The 20,316-nt window shown below is 32.7% G+C and overlaps 2 protein-coding genes across 3 annotated transcripts in view; both read right to left on the minus strand.

Annotated features, from left to right (window-relative positions):
• Positions 1-242: 242 nt before the first annotated feature.
• Positions 243-1,761, minus strand: LOC132182061 (dynamin-2A-like). The gene is made up of 3 exons (XM_059595268.1): positions 1,287-1,761; positions 481-531; positions 243-368 (listed from the first exon to the last, which is right to left on the minus strand). Exons 1-3 carry the CDS (start codon positions 1,434-1,436, stop codon positions 243-245), a joined length of 327 nt encoding a protein of 108 aa, XP_059451251.1. The 5' UTR covers positions 1,437-1,761.
• A 5,401-nt stretch (positions 1,762-7,162) lies between these two features.
• Positions 7,163-20,316, minus strand: part of LOC132182766 (uncharacterized) — a 15,048-nt gene continuing 1,894 nt past the window's right edge. The window contains exons 1-4 of one of the 2 annotated variants that reach the window (XM_059596105.1): positions 10,159-10,556; positions 9,113-9,835; positions 8,848-9,028; positions 7,163-8,749 (exon numbers count right to left, since the gene is read on the minus strand). In XM_059596105.1, the coding sequence (XP_059452088.1) occupies positions 8,736-8,749; positions 8,848-9,028; positions 9,113-9,835; positions 10,159-10,320 (1,080 nt within the window). In that variant the 5' untranslated portion in view covers positions 10,321-10,556 and the 3' untranslated portion in view covers positions 7,163-8,735. Of the gene's footprint in view, positions 8,750-8,847; positions 9,029-9,112; positions 9,836-10,158; positions 10,557-20,316 lie in introns of those variants that run through there. The other variant, XM_059596104.1, reaches the window with a different exon arrangement.

Raw genomic sequence — 20,316 nt, forward strand, 5'->3', positions numbered from 1 at the left:
TAGATATTTGAAGCATTCCCCAGTATTTGTTACATTATCATAAACCCTGATAACACAGGGATTGAAAGTGATGAAGGCATCACAAAGTTACTGTCTCAGAATATTTTATTGACCATTCTAGAACCACAAGGGTAGGTTGTGATACTGTTGACATCCTCAGAAGAAGCTTATGATATTTGTCGTATTGAACAAAAGCAGTTGTAAACATGAAGTAATGGTTATAAGAGACAAATTTGTTGGCACTAACTTGCAGAAACTTGTTGAGATTTATTGTCAATCTGCAAAATGATTGATTTGCTGCTCAAAGATCCATCCCTCTGTAAATCAATGCTTATGGGAGCTCGAGTGGCACCATTTTCACCAGTTGGCTGAATGAAGAAGAGAAAGAAAGCTTAAGAATAAAGATAAAGCTTAACTCGGTTCTACAAAATATAAGAAATAATCAAAAAGATAAAGGAACGACTTAAAATCCAAACTTACCAGAACAGGATGCCCAATTAAACTGTTCAAAACTGCAGACTTACCAGCACCCTATCCAATTTGTGGCACACCATAAAAAAGAAGAAAAAAATGAGTAACAGAAAAGGCAAATACATCAGTATCTCCAAACAGTGAAAACAATATTTGACAGCATAAGAATGGATACAATAAGACTAAATGATACCCCAAGTCTGAGTTGGTCTTCAAACAGTTTCTTCTACCTTGTAAGCGCAAAATACACAAAAAATTTGGAAATTCCACTTTTCAAATACAAAGTTTGGTAGCCACCACCACCAAGGCAAAAGGTATGAAATAAGCTTACCCCAATTTGAAATCCAACATGCCCTCGTTTCAAGTAAATATTAAAAAAATATTTATCTAAATGAGATATCAAAAACAGTTAAACGCAATTAATCAATAGCAAAGGCCAATTCTATCTCCATAGTTGTCAAAAGCCCCAATAACACTTTCGAGTAATTGAACCACAGTTCCTCAGAGTAAAAGCCGTTTATACAAATCTACTACATGAATCAAGTCACAGTAACCACTCAAAACACAGAGCCATTAAGACATATACATATAGGGTCACATCAAATACTGAAAACCGAATACTAAATATCTCTCCCTTTACATACAGAATTCAAAACCGAAAAAAGCTTAGGCATAGACAAATCGAAGCGATCTCCCTCTCTCTAAACACATAAATCTAATCTACCTAGACAATGATACAGAATACATAAAGACACACACACACACACATATGAAAAGAGAAGTAGAAGAAGAGAGAGATGAATAGGAGGACTTACAACATTGCCAAGAGCTACGACATTGAGGAAAGTGGATGCCCTTCTAGAAGAACCGGAGCTTGAGCTTTCGTCAACGTCTTCATCGGCAAGCAGAGCCGAGGCTTGCCGCATCGACTCCGAGAGCTGAGCCAACTCTTCGATCGCCTCCATCGACACCAAACCGCTTTTCCAAGATCACCGATCTGATCCCAACAATTAACTAAAAGTTTCCTCCAGATAATAAAACCCCAAAATACCGTGAGGAAAGGAGGTGGAGACGGATCGATCGGAGTGAAACCCTTAGAGACGGGAACGGAATCGGAGAGATCTGAGGGAATTAGATCTCTTTCTCTCTCTCTCTGCGTGTGTTTAGGGTTTGAATTTCAACGAGTCGAAAGGGAAAACATGAGGAGAAGAAATGCGCAAAGAGCAACCACTCTCTCTCTCCACTTTCTCTCTCTATTCGATTTTGAATCTTGTTTTAACTCTGTTTCCCCTTTTTTTCAATTTTAAATCTCTCTGCCGAACTGTGTTGTTTTCTCTTTCTTTTCTTTTTTTTTACTGTTTTTCTTTTTTCTTTTTTTCTTTTTTTTGTGGATCTGGATCTATATGTTAAACTTTTATTGTGTTTTAATTATTTAAAACTGCCCAGAAAAAATAATAATAATAATTGGAGCAAAAAGGTTGGAGATAAGAAAAAGAAAAGAAAATTCTTGCAATTGCGGTCAGGTGCTGCGCTTGATTTCTCCTTCCCAACCAAAATAAAAATAAAGCTTTAATACCTCTTGCTTAAAGAGTAAGTCTTTGAGCTCTAATGTAACTTATTTAGGAAAAGTATTAATAAGCAATTCAACACATAAAATATTCACAAAATAATAAAATTATTTTCACTATTATATCACATGACAACCAAAAAAAAAAAAAATCATTTCAATAATTTATTGATATACTCCATTATTATGGAAAGTAAAAAATGTTAATATCATGGCATGAATATTGAAAAAGAATGCACACCCAATATCTCCCACTGATTTAGTAATTGAAAATGCAACAAAATCATTGTAATATGATTTGCTCGAATCAAACAATGATATTATGGAAAGTGAAAGGTTGATTAAGCTGGAGCTGGTGATGCTAATAAATTTATAATTATAATAGATTAGAACCTTAAGATCAGTGATGGAGCCAAACAAAATTAAATTAAATAAGAAAAAAAATTAAATTAAATGAAAAAGAGAACAGAGTGAGTGGTAACTATTGGGATCTAACTCATTCGTTCAGCAATGAACTTGGCAAGTGATTTTTGGTTTTAAAGTGATTGATGTAATATAAAGTACATATAAGTTCTGAATTTTTTGTATGGAAAGTGAACAAACTTTATTTTTTTAGTGAGTTGTTTTGTTTGAATAGTAATAAAAGTGATTAGTGTGATATAAAAAGTAGGAATATTATGAAGTTTAATTTTTTTTAAGAAAAAAAAATTTTTGGGACTTAGGCCAAGTCCATTACCAAACGGAGCCTTAGAGTGACCCAAAATTCAGAATCAAGTAGGATCGGACCATAACCAAATCTAAGTACTAATGTAACGACCCAAAATACTAATTCCTATAAAAGCAATTGGAATTGGGGACGCTGCTAACTACACTAATCTTTAATTACGCAGCAAAAAATAAATAAAAAATTATAATAAAACATTTTACAAAAGCCACAACAGTGAAAATTTTAAAATATTCTCCCCATCATAAATACACCATAGCTCTAATTTCTCACAAAACAAAAACATTTGTTATAAACTCCTCATATAACATGAAGCATTACATATAATTCTTGGTTACGTTACTTACGTACAATCTACATATCCATAATATTACATATAACTTATACTTGACTGTTACATTAACTTGAAGTAACCCAAAATAACATAATAATATTAGCAAAAAAGAGAAGAAGAAAAAGGAAAACACCAACTCTACCATCTACGACAATACCTTCCACAATCTCCTCGGCATCATTGGCATGGGAAGGGAAAAAGAAAAAAGAAGAAGAAAAAGAAAATCGTACCATAATTATTTTAAAAGGAGTAATATTATAAGCTATGTTTTTATTATGTAACTGACCATCCTAGACTCCTAATCAACCTTTGGATCACTCATTATTTTGCGACATAGTTGTGGAACAATAATGTCTTATATAAAGTCCCTAAGGGATAGCTCAATCGGTTGTGAACCACGCCTCATGAAGCGGAGGTCACTAGTTCGAATCCTCCTTCCCCCTTCCCTTGTGTGAACATGTCAAAAAAAAAAAAATGCCTTATATAAAATTACTCTTTAAAATTATTGTTTTAACATTTAATTAGATCTTGGATTTTAAAAGCCCTTATTTTTCTTTTTCTTTTTTTTTTTCAAAAAAATTGAGACAGGGATGATAAGGAGCACCCTAATTGTCTCCACTATTGCCTAAGATAATTTTCTATATAACAACTAGAGTCATATTACTGGTAGGAGTGCTCAAACAGTTATAACCGGCGGTTATTGGCTATAACCGCAACCGCCTTGGGCGGTTATTTACAAATGAAAAAATCAATATTATATATATATATATATAAACACCCTAGGCGGTTATATATATTTTATATAATTGCTTTGCTCTACCTCTAAAACCGCTAACTGCAATCACCCTAGGCGGTTAGCAATTTTTAATAACCACCTAACAATGCGGTTAACGCTTGACGATTAGCGATTATAAGCGGTTAGCGGTGCGGTTATAACCTCACCATTTGAACAGTCCTAATTATTCGAATTCCATTATAGGGAAATTCATGAAAATTGATAACTCATTCTCACAGGGGTTACCTTTTGAGGCACCAATCAATACAGGCACGTTACATAAATAAATAAAATGGGGTCCCAAACAGGCATTTTGATTCAATTATTGCCATTGTCTGAGCTACAACATTTATTGGATCCACAGATTTTTATTTTTAATTTTTTAATTTTTTAACACCAGGCAAAATAGTATTAGGATCCTGTTTTGGAAATTATCTAATTAGTTATAATAGAGAGGTATTTTTATCTCCTCAAAAAGTGAAAAGACAAAAATATCCATCTATTATAACCAATTGAATGGAGTTGTTTGTTTTAAAAAAAAAAAGAATTAAAAAGAAAAAGAATATTAATTAGTATAGAAAAGTAAAAAAATGGCATTAAAAAGTGAAAAGTTTTATTTTGTAATGATTTTTTTTATTTGATTAATAGCAAAAAGTGAATAATGTAATATAAAAAGTGAGAATGCTTTAATGTTGATGGTAAGAATACCACTACATTTGTGAACTCTTCTCCAATTTTCTTCTCTATCAACAATTAGATATAAGAAGCCCTCGCAGATAAATTTGAGAATTTATATTTATTTTTTATTTTAAGTAAAATTGAGAGGAGTTATTTTATGGTTAATATTAGATTTTATAGATATAATGGTAAATATATTGTCACGTCATTTAAAAATTTTAAGTGATACTATGTACACCATTAAACGGACAAAACAAATTATTAAGGATGAAATGATCCTATTCCAAATCAGAACATTCTGTACTAGTGTTTGTGTATGTGCTAAAAAAAAAAAAAAAAAAAAAAAAAACAATGGGAGAAAATGACAAAACCAAGAGATAGGGCATCAGTACATTGTTATTGAGTCCCCTCTTGCAATAGAGAGATTTTACTTAGGGAAATGCTAAGTGTCTTTTTAGTGTTTTTCTGATGTCATTTCAACTGTAATGTGATTTTTAAAATTACCGTTAAATTTGAGATTATCATTATTGAATTTTAATCTATTAGTGATTTTAAAAGCCACACCACAGTTAGGAGGACACCGGAAGAACACTAGAAGAGCACATAGCATTTCCCACATTCTTACTGTCACACTTTTTTGCGATTTTTACAATCATCATTAAATTTGAAATGAATAATATTAGATTTTGATTAATGATAATTTTGAAAACCATATCAGAAAATGTGTAGCATTTCTATTTACTTACTCTTTGATCTTTCATCACATTTACAATAATTCTTTCAAACTTTAAAAACTCTCAACGTCGAATATCAAAGTTTAAAAAAGTTTGTAATGTCACTTATATTCATGTAAAAATTTTAAAATTACAAAATTACCTTATTTAAATAATTAAAAATTAATATATATATATATATATATATAGTAGAGTATTTTGAGAATTTCAACTTTTCTCGTCTATGATTTAATAGAAAATTCAGAGGAATACAGAACGCAATAGACCACCAATTTCCGAAACATTCTAGAAAAAGAAGAAAGGTTTGCGGTCGGTGTTGGACTCTGTGATTTAATAACAATAAAAATGATTTCTTTCTTCTTTGTAGTGGGCGTATAAAAAATGGGAAGCTGTACTAGTTGTCCCACATTGTTGGAAAATGACATCTCCACTTAAAAAAGGGCAATCCATGGGCCGGGTTACTATAAAAGGTTGGATTTGAATTTCAAAAAGTTTGAATATTTCCTTTCACAGAACTGACAGAAGAGAAGAGAAGAGAAGAGAAGTAAACGGTACTCGGTCAGTAATCTCAAAGGGCCAATCCAAAGCTCCAACCAAAGCCCCAGAGTAATACTATACGTAGATTTTTGTTTTATCTTTATCTTAAAAAGTGATGTTGATTTTAAATCTGGGATATATTATTATTAGATTTTGATTTAATGTTGATTTTGTTGAGTATATATATATATATATATATATGAGTCTAAAATGATAGAGTCTTACGTTGGAAATATGTAAGAAATGTGAGTTGTTAATATAGTATTGTGGGACTCAAATCCATAGGCTTAAGCTTTTGGTTGTGTGGTGTCTCAATATGTTACGTTATGGCTCATTAAAAGACTCTCTTAAGAATCAATCTTCTTAACAAGTAGTATCAAAACCAATGGTGAAGTAACGTAGGCACAGGCAAAAGGTCCATAGAGTACGGACAAATAGATGCAAGGTGGGAGCATGAATAATCGTTCTTGGAATGAAAGGCAAAGGTTATTGGTATGGGCTTGACAATGGTTCATGGAGTAAGAGCAAATGTGCAAGTTGTGAGCATGAATGAGGCCACGAGGATCCCTGATAAAAGAGAAAAAAGGATCATAGTACATGCACAACAAGAATCCATGGAATAGAGACAAAGGTGTGTGGTGCAGGCAAAACTCACATAGTCTACAAGTGATATTAAAGATGGCCCATAAGATTGATAAAGTGTTTCCATTTAAGGGGGAGTGTAGCAATGTGATGATAGACTAAGAAAATTGTTGAATATATATATGTGCGAGTGTAAAAAAAAAAGAAGATAAAATTGCGGTTGCCCTTGCCCTCCCATGTCCCATCCCTGCACCTCTTACCGTTGCTGTTGTCGAAGAGTTTTTGCTGTTGCTTTTTTGCCTTTTGCTTTACTATGTATTTTTCATTGTTTTCTTATTTTCTGTTGTTTAGCTTCTCTGCTGTTTTTTTTTTTTTTTTTGCAACCCAAATAATTTGAGCAACAAATTGTCAAATTGTATGATCGGAACCGTCATTCAGATTCACAACATGTTCAAGCTGCATGTGTTTGAAGCTTATTCTCTCTCCCCAAGAAATTTTAAGCCAAATCGTTTGGAAACCATAAAACCAAAGATCGATTCATAATTGTTCACAAGCCATTCACAAGGCGAGTGTACAATTATGGCACATAGCTACACCTACACACGACACAAACATCAACATTTGCAGAAAAAAAAAAAAAAAAAAAAAATCTCTGCAGATTCAGGTTGAACCATCGATCTTCCCCCCACAACCCAGATCTCCAAAGGGCACTGCAAAGGGCCATGCATCTTGAAAATCATGAGAAAGAGAGAGGCCGATGGAACCCACAACTAATAATAAAAATTTATTGATAATAATGACTCATTTCGGGTAGGAGAGACCACAATAACTCCTTTGGGGTAGAAGAAACCACAATTGAATTCAATTCGAGTTGGAAGCAAACCACAAATAAGCTTTTGCTTAATAATTCTTTATTTAAAATAAACTACAACTACTATCCCCTATTTATAAGATAAGATAAGAAAAGAAATCCATGTAAAAGAACTAGAAAGATTAATTAATAAAGGACTATAACATAAACTAGGACTTGGAATATAGACTCCTTATTGTAATAATAGACCTTTCTCCTTGTCTCAGAAGAATAAGTAGACAAGTCCTTGCTTCTCAACCCTCAATTGCCATATGAGACCAACGTGGCATTGGTTCTCCATCAGAGGCCAGCAAAATTGGGTGCCGACTCTGCAAGTATTTTGGCTGAAAGGCTACTTTTGTTTGAAATCAGTGGCACCATCTCTTTGAGACAAAAACAGATCAAATATTGCAGGTAGTGTCACCGACTCACAGAAATCTAAAAGGAATCTACCCCATCCACAATCGTGCCAACATTAGAACATTTTAGTAAGACAAAGCAATCATGATGACAACGTAGGAAATAGGACCGTTTGTACAATGTTTCTTATTTCTTGTTTATGATAATTATGAACTAAATAAAGTTTTTTCTTTTACCATTATATCACATCAGTGATCAGTCCATAAGATTTCAAACGAAAGATAAGGAATTAAATAGCTGTTGGGCTTCCGACAAAATCAGAAATTTAAGAAGTGGGCTTGGGAGCATGGGCTAGTTCCACAACAGCTGTCCTTTTGGGGCTTTTAGTGAGTAATTGTGAGCAAATTATAGGTGTATATATTACTTCTATTTCTACTCGGGGGTAGAGACGGAGTCAGAAATTATTACAGGTAGGGGTTAGGAGCTAAAAAAAATTATTACTAAGGACCAGTTGGCTAAAAAAAAAATTATACCTTGTAACTTTCTTCTGCTTAGGAATTGAGGGGGGGCTATGGGCCTATGGCCTATACGAGTACCCACTCCCTCCATCCCTGCACTCAGCCTATGGAGTAAGGAAGAATAAAGTTTGTCATCATGTAATTATAAGAGTAATTTTTTTTTGATGATGTAATTATAAGAACAATAAAAGTACTTTAGAGAAGAGAAGCAACTATAGGATAACTGTTATGAATGCTCTTAGACATTAGCTCTAATGCTTCTAAAGACTTGTATAACTGTGGGGAATGTCTTAGACTCAGCCTATGTTGTATGGAAGGATTAAGTAGGACTAACAATTTTTTACACCCATATTTTTACATTAAAACTCTAAAATCTAAAGAAGAGTAGAAGACTCTCAAACTCTTCAGTCTTAAGCTAATGGTAGTTTTGTTGGACACTTCTCTTCTCGCCAGAGACTTTCCCAACATGCTCGGTGGAAATGAACATGCATAATTTTGAAGCCTATAACGTTTTTAGAATTTGTACATGAAAAAAAAAAAACACCTTTTTGGAATACATCTCCAAAATAGCCTCTGCACTTCCAATGCGATTCACCCTCCTTTCATCATTTCGTGTACCCTGTTCACATATTTGTCATTTTTAAATTTACATTACATAGTAACATTAAAAAGAAAGAAAGAAAAAATAAATAAAAATTTGGTGATAAATTTTCTTACTCATATGGTCGTGTATAGAGTCCCATAGGCTTACTCTCGAAGAGGTCAACCAGCCTGCATCCAACGAAACTAGGGGATGATTCAAATTCCTCATAAGGCAATCCAACAATTTAGCACAAATATCTGGAAGTTCCTTGTTAATAGCGTTCTCAATTTCTTCATGACCCTTCTGCTTCATTCCCTGTCAATAAATACCAAATAAAAACTGCATTATTATAATATATGAAACTAAATTATTTAATTAAAAGAATTAAAAACAAATTACCTCATTGCCATCCTTGAAGTGCACGAGCGTGTTCCGAATAAGCGTTGGAATACTATTGATATAGTGAGGTCCTTTTAAATGGGAATTGCGCGTCAAAAATTCATAAACCAAACTTTTTTTAGAAACTTTGTCAGTCCAACCAGCTAGCTCATATGCGTCATTACACAGATTTAAGTTTTTATCAAACGCATCACAATTTATCTCCCGGTATTGAGCTATCAAGTGCATAAAATTAGTGCGGTTACTGGAATCGAAGAAGACGGGATGAAACATTTGCCAAAAACTATAGTCTTTCACCTCTTGTAATTCCTTCGATTTAAGCCTATCCTTAAAAATTTCTGAGAAAAATAATAATATACCAATAGACAGACTCCCTTTTTTTTTATCCCTCGATTCGATTTCGATAATCTTTGCCACAAGGGATCTAAACTGTAGTGTGTCGTTCATAATACCTTGCATCAGATCATCATCATTTTTCGCCTTAACAGGAAGGGTAGAAAATGTTGCATTCAAATCATGACTATTCAAACCATGACTTATACAGATGCTTTTGAATAGAGATCCACAGTAATAGCCTCCAAGGTGAAGACTCCGTAGATTGTGAGCTATTTGTCTTAAAATGTGTTTTCCATCTTCATCAAATCCCGTTATTTTGTTGCCAGAGTAAGTAACTATATTCCAATGCCAAGATCGTTTTTGATGCAACAACCATTGGTCAAGATTCTGTATGAAAAATAAATTTATAGTTACATACTAAACGTAAAGGATAATCACAACAAAGATTGATAATCAACTTCAAAGTTTAAACTTATATAAACTTGTTATCTTAGATAAGGCTCATTATCATAAAGGTTGTTACAGTAGATTAGGTGTCTCATCTCTTCAATCTTCAATTGTAGATTCTTATCTTTTTAGATAAATTGTATATTTCAAACAAATTATATTTTATAAATACAAATGTCCAATGCTCAATTGACTAAGGAAGGCAGAATATTCAAATCATTCACAAAAAACAATAAAACAAAACAATTATAGTAAAAACTTACATAAGTAGTCCACGACGCACCAGTAGTCAAGAATCTTCGAAATCTTGCCTTTAGAATAATAAGGTCAATCTCTTCATTCGTCAAAAAATCCATAAAACTTTGGAATTTTGGTATACGAGGAATGGATTCAAATAATTTCGGAATCTCAGGCGATTCTTCCATGAGACAGAGATCTCAACGAAACTGGTGAGTGAGAGAGAATGGAGTGATCTGTGATCGGTCGGGTCAGTGATCAACGAGAATGGAGATCAGAGATATGAGAGAGAGAGGGAGGCGCAGCTGGTGGAGTTGCTTCGAGATAACAGGGGTTTATATAGTTAGTCTTTAGGGTTACTGAGCTAGGGCTGGGAGCAGCTCGGAGCAGTGCGGGCATTGCCCATTTCTAGCATCCGCCCTGCACCATGCGGGTTTGAATATTTTAACCCGTCACCTGCATACAATATCTATTATTCGCATGAGGTGGGTGAGAACCGGACGGGTTTGGAAATTATGTTAATGGGCTTTTTTGAGTTTTTTTTAATTAGTTGATTGGGTTTTTTTTAATCCGTAGAATGGGTTTTTTTTTTTTTTAATTAGTTGATAGGGTTGAGTCTGAAAGGCTTTTTTTTTTTTTTAATTTTTTTTTTCTTTGTATTGTATTTGTTACTATTTTCATAAAAATAATGACTTTTCTTTTTGTGTGAATCAAATTTACACACCGCCATACTTGTACGACATAGCCACCGGTTTTAAAAAATGACAAACATGTGGCATGTGCATTCTAGACTATGCCCACTTGATCCTATAACTCTATTTCTATTGTTGAGATGAATAAAGTTGTATCCTAATTTGAGGGCTATTGTAACTCACACAACTACCTAAGAGCATCTCTAGCAAGACTTTTAAACTAATTTTGAAGTTAAATTTAGCAATTTTGGTGCTCCAGAAGACCTTCTAGAATAGTAATTTTCCTAAAATTTGCTACAGTGAACTTTCATATTTGAAAGTTCACTATATCACATTGTAAACAATTTTTATTTTTTCTTTCTCCTCTCTTCTCTCTCCTATTATTAATAAAAAAATAGATTGTAAAATAGAGAGTCTGCTAGAGTTCATTGTGAAAAAATAATAGCTAAACTAAAAAAGTTAATTTTGAATGGCTAAAATAGCCATCAAGTGCTGGAGATGCTCTAATAGGTGTGGTTATTAATTGTAGCATCATCACTTGGGGGAATCAAAATTTTCTCTTTAAACCTCAACTTTTAAGAAGAAAAAAATTTGAGAGTTATTTTATTTTATTTTTTTTGTGAATTATGTCTGAAAAATTATTATTTACGGGATTGAAAAAAAAAAAAACATAAATTAATGCAGTGTTTGGTGAAGGATACTTCAAATTAAATACTCGATTTAACGTCTCCAATTTGTAGCTCAATTGGCCGAAAATCACGTTTCATAAGGAGGTTACTTGTTCGAATCACCAATTTTCCTACCACATGCAAATATGTAAAAGAAAAAAATAAAACTCAATTTACAATCCTTAACAGTTTATCATCCTTATGAGAGAGACAAAAAAAAAAAAATCTCTCTCTAAATTTACACACCGCTATATTTTTTTTCGGAACTTTCCTATCCCTCAACGTCCCTACACACACACAGAGACTGAGGGAGAGAGAGAGAGAGAAGTGGAGGCGAAGTCACACCAGAGACTGTAGGGGGCAGACAGGAAGAAGCTTAGACGAACCGTCAAAGACCTCTTTCCTAGAGCCTCCGATGCCGATATCGACACCTTGCTTCCTCCCAAGGTTTTTTATTTTTTATTTTTTATTTTTTATTTTTGTGGTTGATTAGAATTTTGAATATCCTCTGGTAGTGAGGTTTGTGCTTGTTGGATTTGGCATCAACTTTGTTATCTTTTTGAATGCCAAATACCGTGACTGCAAAATGGGATTATTCTGATTTTGATTACTCATGTTATTATTCAATGTTCGTGCCCATACGGTATGCTATGTCCAACAAATTAGGCCACTTGGTTTTGGGTGTTAGTAGTGTATGTAAATCGGATAATTTTGATTCTGGGGTATTCATGTTATTGTTGTTGTTTGTTTGTGCCATGCCGGTGGGTATGTCCGAGCGGAAGTTCATTTTGTTATGGATATTACCATTTCCGTATATGGTGTAATGGGTTTGGCTCAAATTGTGGCATGTGCATTTCTAATGATAATGGGGCATGTCTGGATATGCCATATGAGTTTTATAATAATAAGTTAATGAACTCTTAACATATACATGCAATTTAATGTTAAGAATCATTTTTTTGGTGCATTTCAAGTAAGCCCAATGTAATTGGAAATCCCTGTTGGGTAAAACCCTGAATACACGAACCAGCTTGCAAGAATAATGTATTAGGTAATTAAGGAGACTTGAACAGTTGACCTCTTGGTATTTACACCAAACGGGTGACCATTCGAGCTAACCCTGACAAGCATTTTTTTTTTTTTTTAGGTTTTTTCTTTTTTGCCTTTAAATAAAATAAGGATCTCATATTGTGGTGTTTATGTGATCACAAATTTGCATGAGGTGGAAAGTCACGTGGATTCATGCTATTCGGTCTGCTCCAATTAGTATTAGACAATATTGGTTCCAATGTTTCCTAAGCCATGCATAATTGTATTACGAATATTGTCTTAATTAATTTTTTAGGTCAAGAATGTTCGAATTAATTAGACTCAACCTATGGAGTATGGAAGGATAAAGTTTGTCACACAGTACTACACAATTAAATAAAAATAATAATAAAAGTACGTTAATTTTTGTTCTCTCTATATATATATATGTGTGTGTGTGTTCTTCATTGCTTGTCAAAAAAGACACAAGCAGGAAATTCATGTTCTACCAATATTTCCAATCACACATGTTTTACTTTGTGATGCTAAAATCTACGACCTCTCCAGAGTTATGGCCTTATGGGTTTTGTTTGAGGTATCACACGTTTTTCCAGTACTTTTTTTATGATGTTAATTAATTGTTAATTTTATTATGTTACCTAATTAAGAATGATGCTCTTAGGATATTATAGGGGAATTTAGGGGTTCGGTGAGTGAAAATTAATATTATACAATTTTAGAATATCATGAGTAAAATTAATAAAAGAATTTCCTTCACTCAGCCATCGGCCCATCGCAAACTAATCCAACAATTCCAAAATTCCTTCCTAATTTGCAGTTAGCGATATTAATCCTTCACTGTTGTTGCAACATTTTATTCAAATGTTTGATATTGAATCCCCTAATTGCCACTCATCAGCACTTACAAGAGAGAAACCAAAGAAAAGATAAATTAAATTGGAGAAAATAAGAGAAGATGGAGGAATTGTTAAGGGGACCACAATATGGGTTATGTGATTTTGAAAGATAAGTTGTTTTAGATTTTCTACATATATTAAGCCATATTTGTTATGTGCCATATTTGTTCATACAAATATTGAAACGCTGATTTTTTTAGTAATTAAAGAGAAGAATTAACCCTGTATACACACATCTACTAATCATAGGATTTAAGATTATATTGCATTCTTTAAAAAAAAAAAGATTATATTGCATTAATACACAGGTAAACCCCAAGCATTTGAGCTGTCATAGCCTATCCACTTGTCAATTGAGACAACCCCCAAGGGAGTTTATTTTATTTATTTTTATTTAAGGAGGCTTAGTACTGTACAGTTTTTTTTTTTTTTTTCTTTCCCTTTTTATCAAGACAATTAATGGTTAACTTTAATTTAAGATGTTACCTAATTAATTAAGAATATGCTCCTAGGATATGCTAACTAGGGGAATTTAGGGGTTAGAGGGACTAGGAATTATAATAATTCACCATAAATAAATAGTTGTTTCATACTTAACAATTAATTGTGGACAATTTCATAATATATGTTCCGTATTTTCCTCCTCCAATCCACAAATAGGATATAAAGAATCATGCAATATTTTCTTTTTAAACAAATTAGCTTTAGTCGGCAAAGCATTATTACAAGCTCTCCACATAAACATTTTAACCACACTTGGCACTTTCATTTTTCATTTACTTTTTCAAGTATCAGTGTAGCACCTTGCATTTGAACTAGCTATCCCCTTTATCAAGCATAGTGCATGAGGTTGCAAGGTGATAGGCATTTCTTATTGTATAATCCATGTCCGCAAAGCACATTTTAAGAGTTACATCAATTTTGGGAGGACATGCACAAGAAAGATATGAGTCTTCTTTATAATATTACTCTTAAAATAAAGGATATAGGGAAGAACTTCTTTATACATTGGGTAACACTGTAGTATACCCAATGTTTAGTAATTAAACATATAGGGAAGTTGTTGCAAATGGGTTTTTATAGTATTTTTTGAAAATTTTCTTATATTTAGAGAAGATAATCAGTTATAGGGTAAATGTTGTGAATGCTCTTAGACATTAGCTCTAATGTTTTTAAAGACTTGTATAACTGTATGGGAAATGTATTAAACTCGGCCTATGCAAAGTATGCCGTATGGAAGGATTAGGTAGGGTTGACAATTTTTTACATGACCTACGAATCTGACACAAAGTTATAGAGTTGGAGTTTGACATAAACGGGTTAGGATCATAAATGGAACGTGATAAACGAGTCAACCTGATTGACTCGAGGGTAAACCCGTTAGACCCATATATTTTTTTAAAAAATAAAAAATAAAACTCTAAAACCTAAAGAAGAGTAGAAGACTCTCGAACTCCATCTTCAGTTTGTAGTCCTCAAAGCTAATGGTAGCCCTGTTGGACACTTCTCCTCTGGCCGCAACTTTCCCTAATGAGATCCTTTCTCATCCTTCCTTCTTATCACTGGATATGATATTTTATTTAGATTTTTTTCGTGGCTAAAACTCAAGGCATGTGTCCTGTACCTTCAGTTTTCAGACATAACCTGAGCTTGGATACGTAAGAGGAGAAGTGAAGAGATGGAAAGGTTGAAAGTTGGTCTGGCTTGGAGTGATTCAGGAGGAGACGTCTCAAGGGGCGTTCGAGACATGTTACATATAATTCTTTCAACATTTTTTATTCATCTCTTTGTCAATAAATTCATTATTGAATTTGTGGACTTATATGGATTTCACATAAATTTAATAGTGAATTCACCATACGAAAATAAGTGAAAATTAAACGAAAAATGATTTTTATCATTTCTTAGGGGCATCCAAGGCAAACATGGCGCTTTTAGAATGAGATTGGGAAATCATAGTTTAACTCAAGATAGCTGTTTGGCGTAGTGAACGAAGCATTGGAGTTTTGTATGAAAGGCCGAAGATAGAAAGATCTTTGTACAGGAGGCTCAAAGGCATCAAAATATTCTGAATTTGAAATGCAAATATCTCTGAAATGCTTCTCTTTCTTCAAGCCACGCTCTCGCCAACGGCCTCGTGGCTATGGAAGGGGGCCTGCCTCCAAATCTCATATGGTACAACTAATCTTGTATTGAATGATTCTTGGGTGCTTGATTTCCAACCAAACCCAATCCCCATTGTTGGACAACTTTCACTCATATGTATATCTCTTACTCCATATTTTTTTAATAGAAGTCACTATTGATGAATATACCATAACCTAGAAAGCTAATATGATTTAACTTGTATGTTTTGTGTCTATTGCGGCTAAATGGTCATATGGGTAGTGTTGGGTTAGGTCAACCCGGCATGACTTGTTAGCTAAAGAGGTTATATGAGTCGTGTCGTGTCAGCCTTTTATTTAATGGGTCATATTCGGGTTGACCCTTAACTGGTTAGCGGATCAAGCGGGTTGACACGAACCCGACACACCAACCTGTTTTGCTGCCCCTAGGATTAAGGGTGGACAGAATATTCGATTGGTATCTACCAACCGCTTATCGACTTTCGGTGGTCGGTAGTCAAAATAAAAAAAAAAAAAATTGTTTTGATGTTGTTTTGATTCAGTAGGTGATATAATTTTTATTTCATGGGTTAACCGAAACATACTGACTTAACTGACTTTGACCCTCAATAGTTTTTTGTTTAACTTGTTAACCCCAAAAACATATCAAATAAACATTTGTTTAGCCCGAAATAAAATAATTTGAGCCACAAAAATATCCATTTTGGCCCAATATAAAAAGGCAACTACTAAACAACTTAACTGACCGACATTTCACCTTCACTGAGTTAACCGAAATAATTGCAAAATTTATTCTTGTTGGCATGAAGTCGGTTGATTAACCAACTTAACTAACTTTTTTGGTTCGGTGAGCGAAAATACTCTTATGGTCACTAATTTAAGTGATACCTAGTCCTAGGAAGGATAAAGTTTGTAATAATGTAATTATATATATATATATATATATATATGATGTAACTATAAGCATAATAAAAGTAGTTTAATTTTAGTATGTTCATTGGTGAATGTTTTATCACATTCGCGACAAAAATTAATGATAATGTATCCTGAATGAATGCTTCAATTACAAGCTATTTCTGGATATCAAATATATGGAAATATTTTTTTATTTTTTTATATGTTCGCACAAAAGAGGAATTTAAATTAGTGACTTTTGTTTCATGATGCGTGGTTCCTTGCCAATTGAGCTATCCTTGGAGACGGAAATATTTAAATATAATAATAATAATAATAATAATAATAATAATAATAGATTAATGCTAGGGAACATCTTTTAATCTTACTAAAGTTGATGTGACTTTTAAAATCACCATTTGATCAAAATTCAAGTATGATTCATCTAAAATTTAATGGTAATTTTAAAAACCACCTCAACTTTAGGAGGATAAAAAAAAAAAAAAAGATGGTCCTTAGCATTGATCAAATAACCATTTCTATAAATAAAAACATTTATTTGTGGTCTTTATTTTTGAAATAAAATGATTAGCTTGCACTTTATAACCATGAGTACAAGTACAAATTCATTGAAATTGGACTGAAAAAAAAAAAAAAAAAACAGCTAAACACGTTGTTGCTACGATATTGTAAATGTGCTCTTCCTTTTCTCATCAAGACAACTAAGTTTAGGATATAATTTTGCTTTCCCTTTCTAATTCTCAAATGATCAAGGCAACTGTAAAACGGTTGGCTGGATTTATTATGTTACCTAAATTAAGGTTAACAAATATATTATATAAACGTGTACATTTATATATATATATATATATATATATATATATGTCTTATTATTTTTAATAAAAATAGAAGAAAATGGTAGAATTTGAAATAGGAGGAGAGCCGGCCATCTCCCAATAAATGAAGTAATTATAGGAGGCCTACTTGTATCCTACTAAGAATAATGTGACTATTAAAATCACTATTGGGCTTGTGATTGATCATTATTGAATTTTGATCAAGATGTAATTTTAATAGCCACATCATTCTTAGTAGGACACAAATAAGCCTCCTAAAATTATTCCAATAAATGAAACTTCAAGAATCAAGAATCTAGGAAAAGGAATCAAATTAATAAGTTACCAAATCTAAAAAAATACATAAATCTGGCGTAGATATTAGTCAACAAATTTCCATAAATAAATAAGAATAATAATAAATGAGTTGATAGCCGTAATTAATGTTGACATAGACGGATTAGATCGAATTACTCTATAAATAGCGGTAATTTTCAGATTCAGCCGCCAGACAACCGAAAAAACTTAAGAAGATCGAGTGGGAGTAATTAATAAAGAAAATAGAGGAGAAAATGGAGGGAAGCAGTGCAAAAAAAGCTGTGGTTGCGATGATATTGCTTTTGCTTGTTGCGGTGGAAGCAGTTGATCACCCTACTGCCTCCCTCCATTTCCATTTGCCTTTCGGTAAAAAGACGGGTCATTGCGCTCTCAAGTGCGGAGCGAAATGTGTGTTGAAACTAAAAATCACTCCTATTCCCTTTGCCGTTTGCTTCGATCTGTGCATGATAGAATGCAGATTTTTACCACCTTCTCATGTCTCTGATTGTACTCACAATTGTGCAAAATCAAAGATTGCCAACTTCAAGCCTGCAGGTATATATATATATATATATATATGAGATTTTCATTTTCATTCCCATGCATGCATATTACCCTTTGTTTTGTTTGTTTCAATGTAAGTAAAATGGTTGGTAGAAAATATTAATTTGGTGCGAAGGTAAATAATAGTCAACCGAAAATATTTTCGATTTGATTGAAAAAGCTTCTTTAATTAATTTTCGTAAAATGATTTTCCTTTTTTAAAATCATATATCATTTTTTGAGTTTGAGTTTGTCATTTTTAAATTGCTAGACCTCCATCGGAACTCAAATTTTTAGGTTTTTTTTTTTTTTTTTAAATAAAATAACAATCTCATATTGTGGTGTTCATGTGATCACAGATTCGCATGAGGTGGGAAGTCACGTGGATTCATGCTATTCGGACTGCTCCAATCAGTATTAGACAATATTGGTTCTAATGTTTCCTAAGACATGTATAATTGTATTAGGAATATTGTCTTAATTAATTTTTTAGGTCAAGAATGTTCGAATTAATTAGACTCTGCCTATGGAGTATGGAAGGATAGAGTTTGTCACACAGTACTACGCAATTAAATAAAAATAATAATAAAAGAACGTTAATTTTTGTTATATATATATATATATATATTATATATATGTGTGTGTGTGTGTGTGTTCCTCAATTCATTGCTTGTCAAAAAAGACACAAGCAGGAAATTCATGTTCTACCAATATTTCCAAATTCCAAACACACATGTTTTACTTTGTGATGCTAATTTTGTCTGTGGTATTAAAAGGAATCTACAACCTCTCTAGCGTTATGGGTTTTGTTCTGGGTATCACACGTTAAATATATTCTTTATTGATAAAAAAAAAAAAACACATCAATCAGAGGCAATTTGTTCGCTAGTTACAAAACCGTAGATATTAGTTAGAATTTCTTATATTCAAACATTATCTATAACATATTTTAAGGCTTTTCTAGCCAAACCATGATGAGTTGCAGAATTTGTGTCCCTTTTAATATGTCAATTGTACATGATCTCAACAAACACATACGTTCTTAAATCACACATGCATGTTTTACTTTATGATGCTAATTTGTCTGGAATCTACGACCTCTTGTACAAGAGTTGTTCTATATATATATATATATATATATATATATATATATATATATTTCAACATTACTATAGGCGTCTTATTATTATGAGTTTTGTTCGGGGTATATTATACGCTAGCTTTTCCAGTACTTTTCTTGAGCGACGTATATATATACCCCTATGCACAACGTTTTTATTTGTTTAACGTTAACACCAATCAAGGCCAGGCTGTATAAACGATAATGTGCCCCAAGCTTTAACAAACCAGACCGACCATTCTTTTTAACACTCTTTTAATATTTATATCTTTTTAGATTTTAAAATTTGTGTTAACTTAAAATCAATCACCTTCACCTTTGTTGGACTATTTTATTCAAATCATATTGAATCCTCTAATTGCCACTCATCAGCACTTACAAGAGAGCAGAGACCAGAGAAAAGATAAATTAAATTGTAGAAAATAAGAGAAGATGGAGGAATTATTAAAGGGACCTCAATATCGGTCATGTGATCTGAAAGACAACTTGTTTTTCGATTTTCTATATATATTAAGCCATATCTGTTCATAACAAATATTGAAAAACTGATTTTTCTTTTAATTTTTTTTTAATAGTTAAAGAGGAGAAATTTTGTATACACAGAGCTAATCATAGGATTTAAGATTATATTGCATTAATACATTACACGGGTAAACCCCAAGCATTTGGGCTATCATTGCATATCCACTTGTCAATTGACACAACCCCCAACCCCCAAGGGAATTTATATCCCAAGGCTTTTTTTAGCATGTCCAAGCAACTTTAAGTTCACTTTCATACGACATTGAGCAATTTATAATTTAGGCCACATACTTGGTCTAATTTTTTATTTATCCCTATTTTTTATACGGCACGAGCAATTTGTCATTTATGCTAACTACTATGACTAATTTTTTATTTGTTGCCAAAAAATTTATCCACCCCTTGCTCTTTTTTTTTTGGTTTAAAAAATAGTTTTGGTTTAGTTTTTAAGAGAATAAGGGTATTATAAGAATATAATAAAAAAGTGATTTTTTAGCACACTTTGGTAGTTTGATGTAT

This window comes from Corylus avellana, chromosome ca5 (genome assembly GCF_901000735.1).
Source record: "Corylus avellana chromosome ca5, CavTom2PMs-1.0".
NCBI lineage: Eukaryota > Viridiplantae > Streptophyta > Magnoliopsida > Fagales > Betulaceae > Corylus > Corylus avellana.

Coding starts and splice junctions, on each gene's coding strand:
- LOC132182061 (XM_059595268.1), bottom strand. CDS start 1,436: ATGGAGGCGATCGAAGAGTTGGCTCAGCTCTCGGAGTCGATGCGGCAA. Junction 532..1,286: donor TCGTAGCTCTTGGCAATGTT/GTAAGTCCTCCT, acceptor CAAATTGGATAG/GGTGCTGGTAAGTCTGCAGT. Junction 369..480: donor TAATTGGGCATCCTGTTCTG/GTAAGTTTGGAT, acceptor TTCTTCATTCAG/CCAACTGGTGAAAATGGTGC.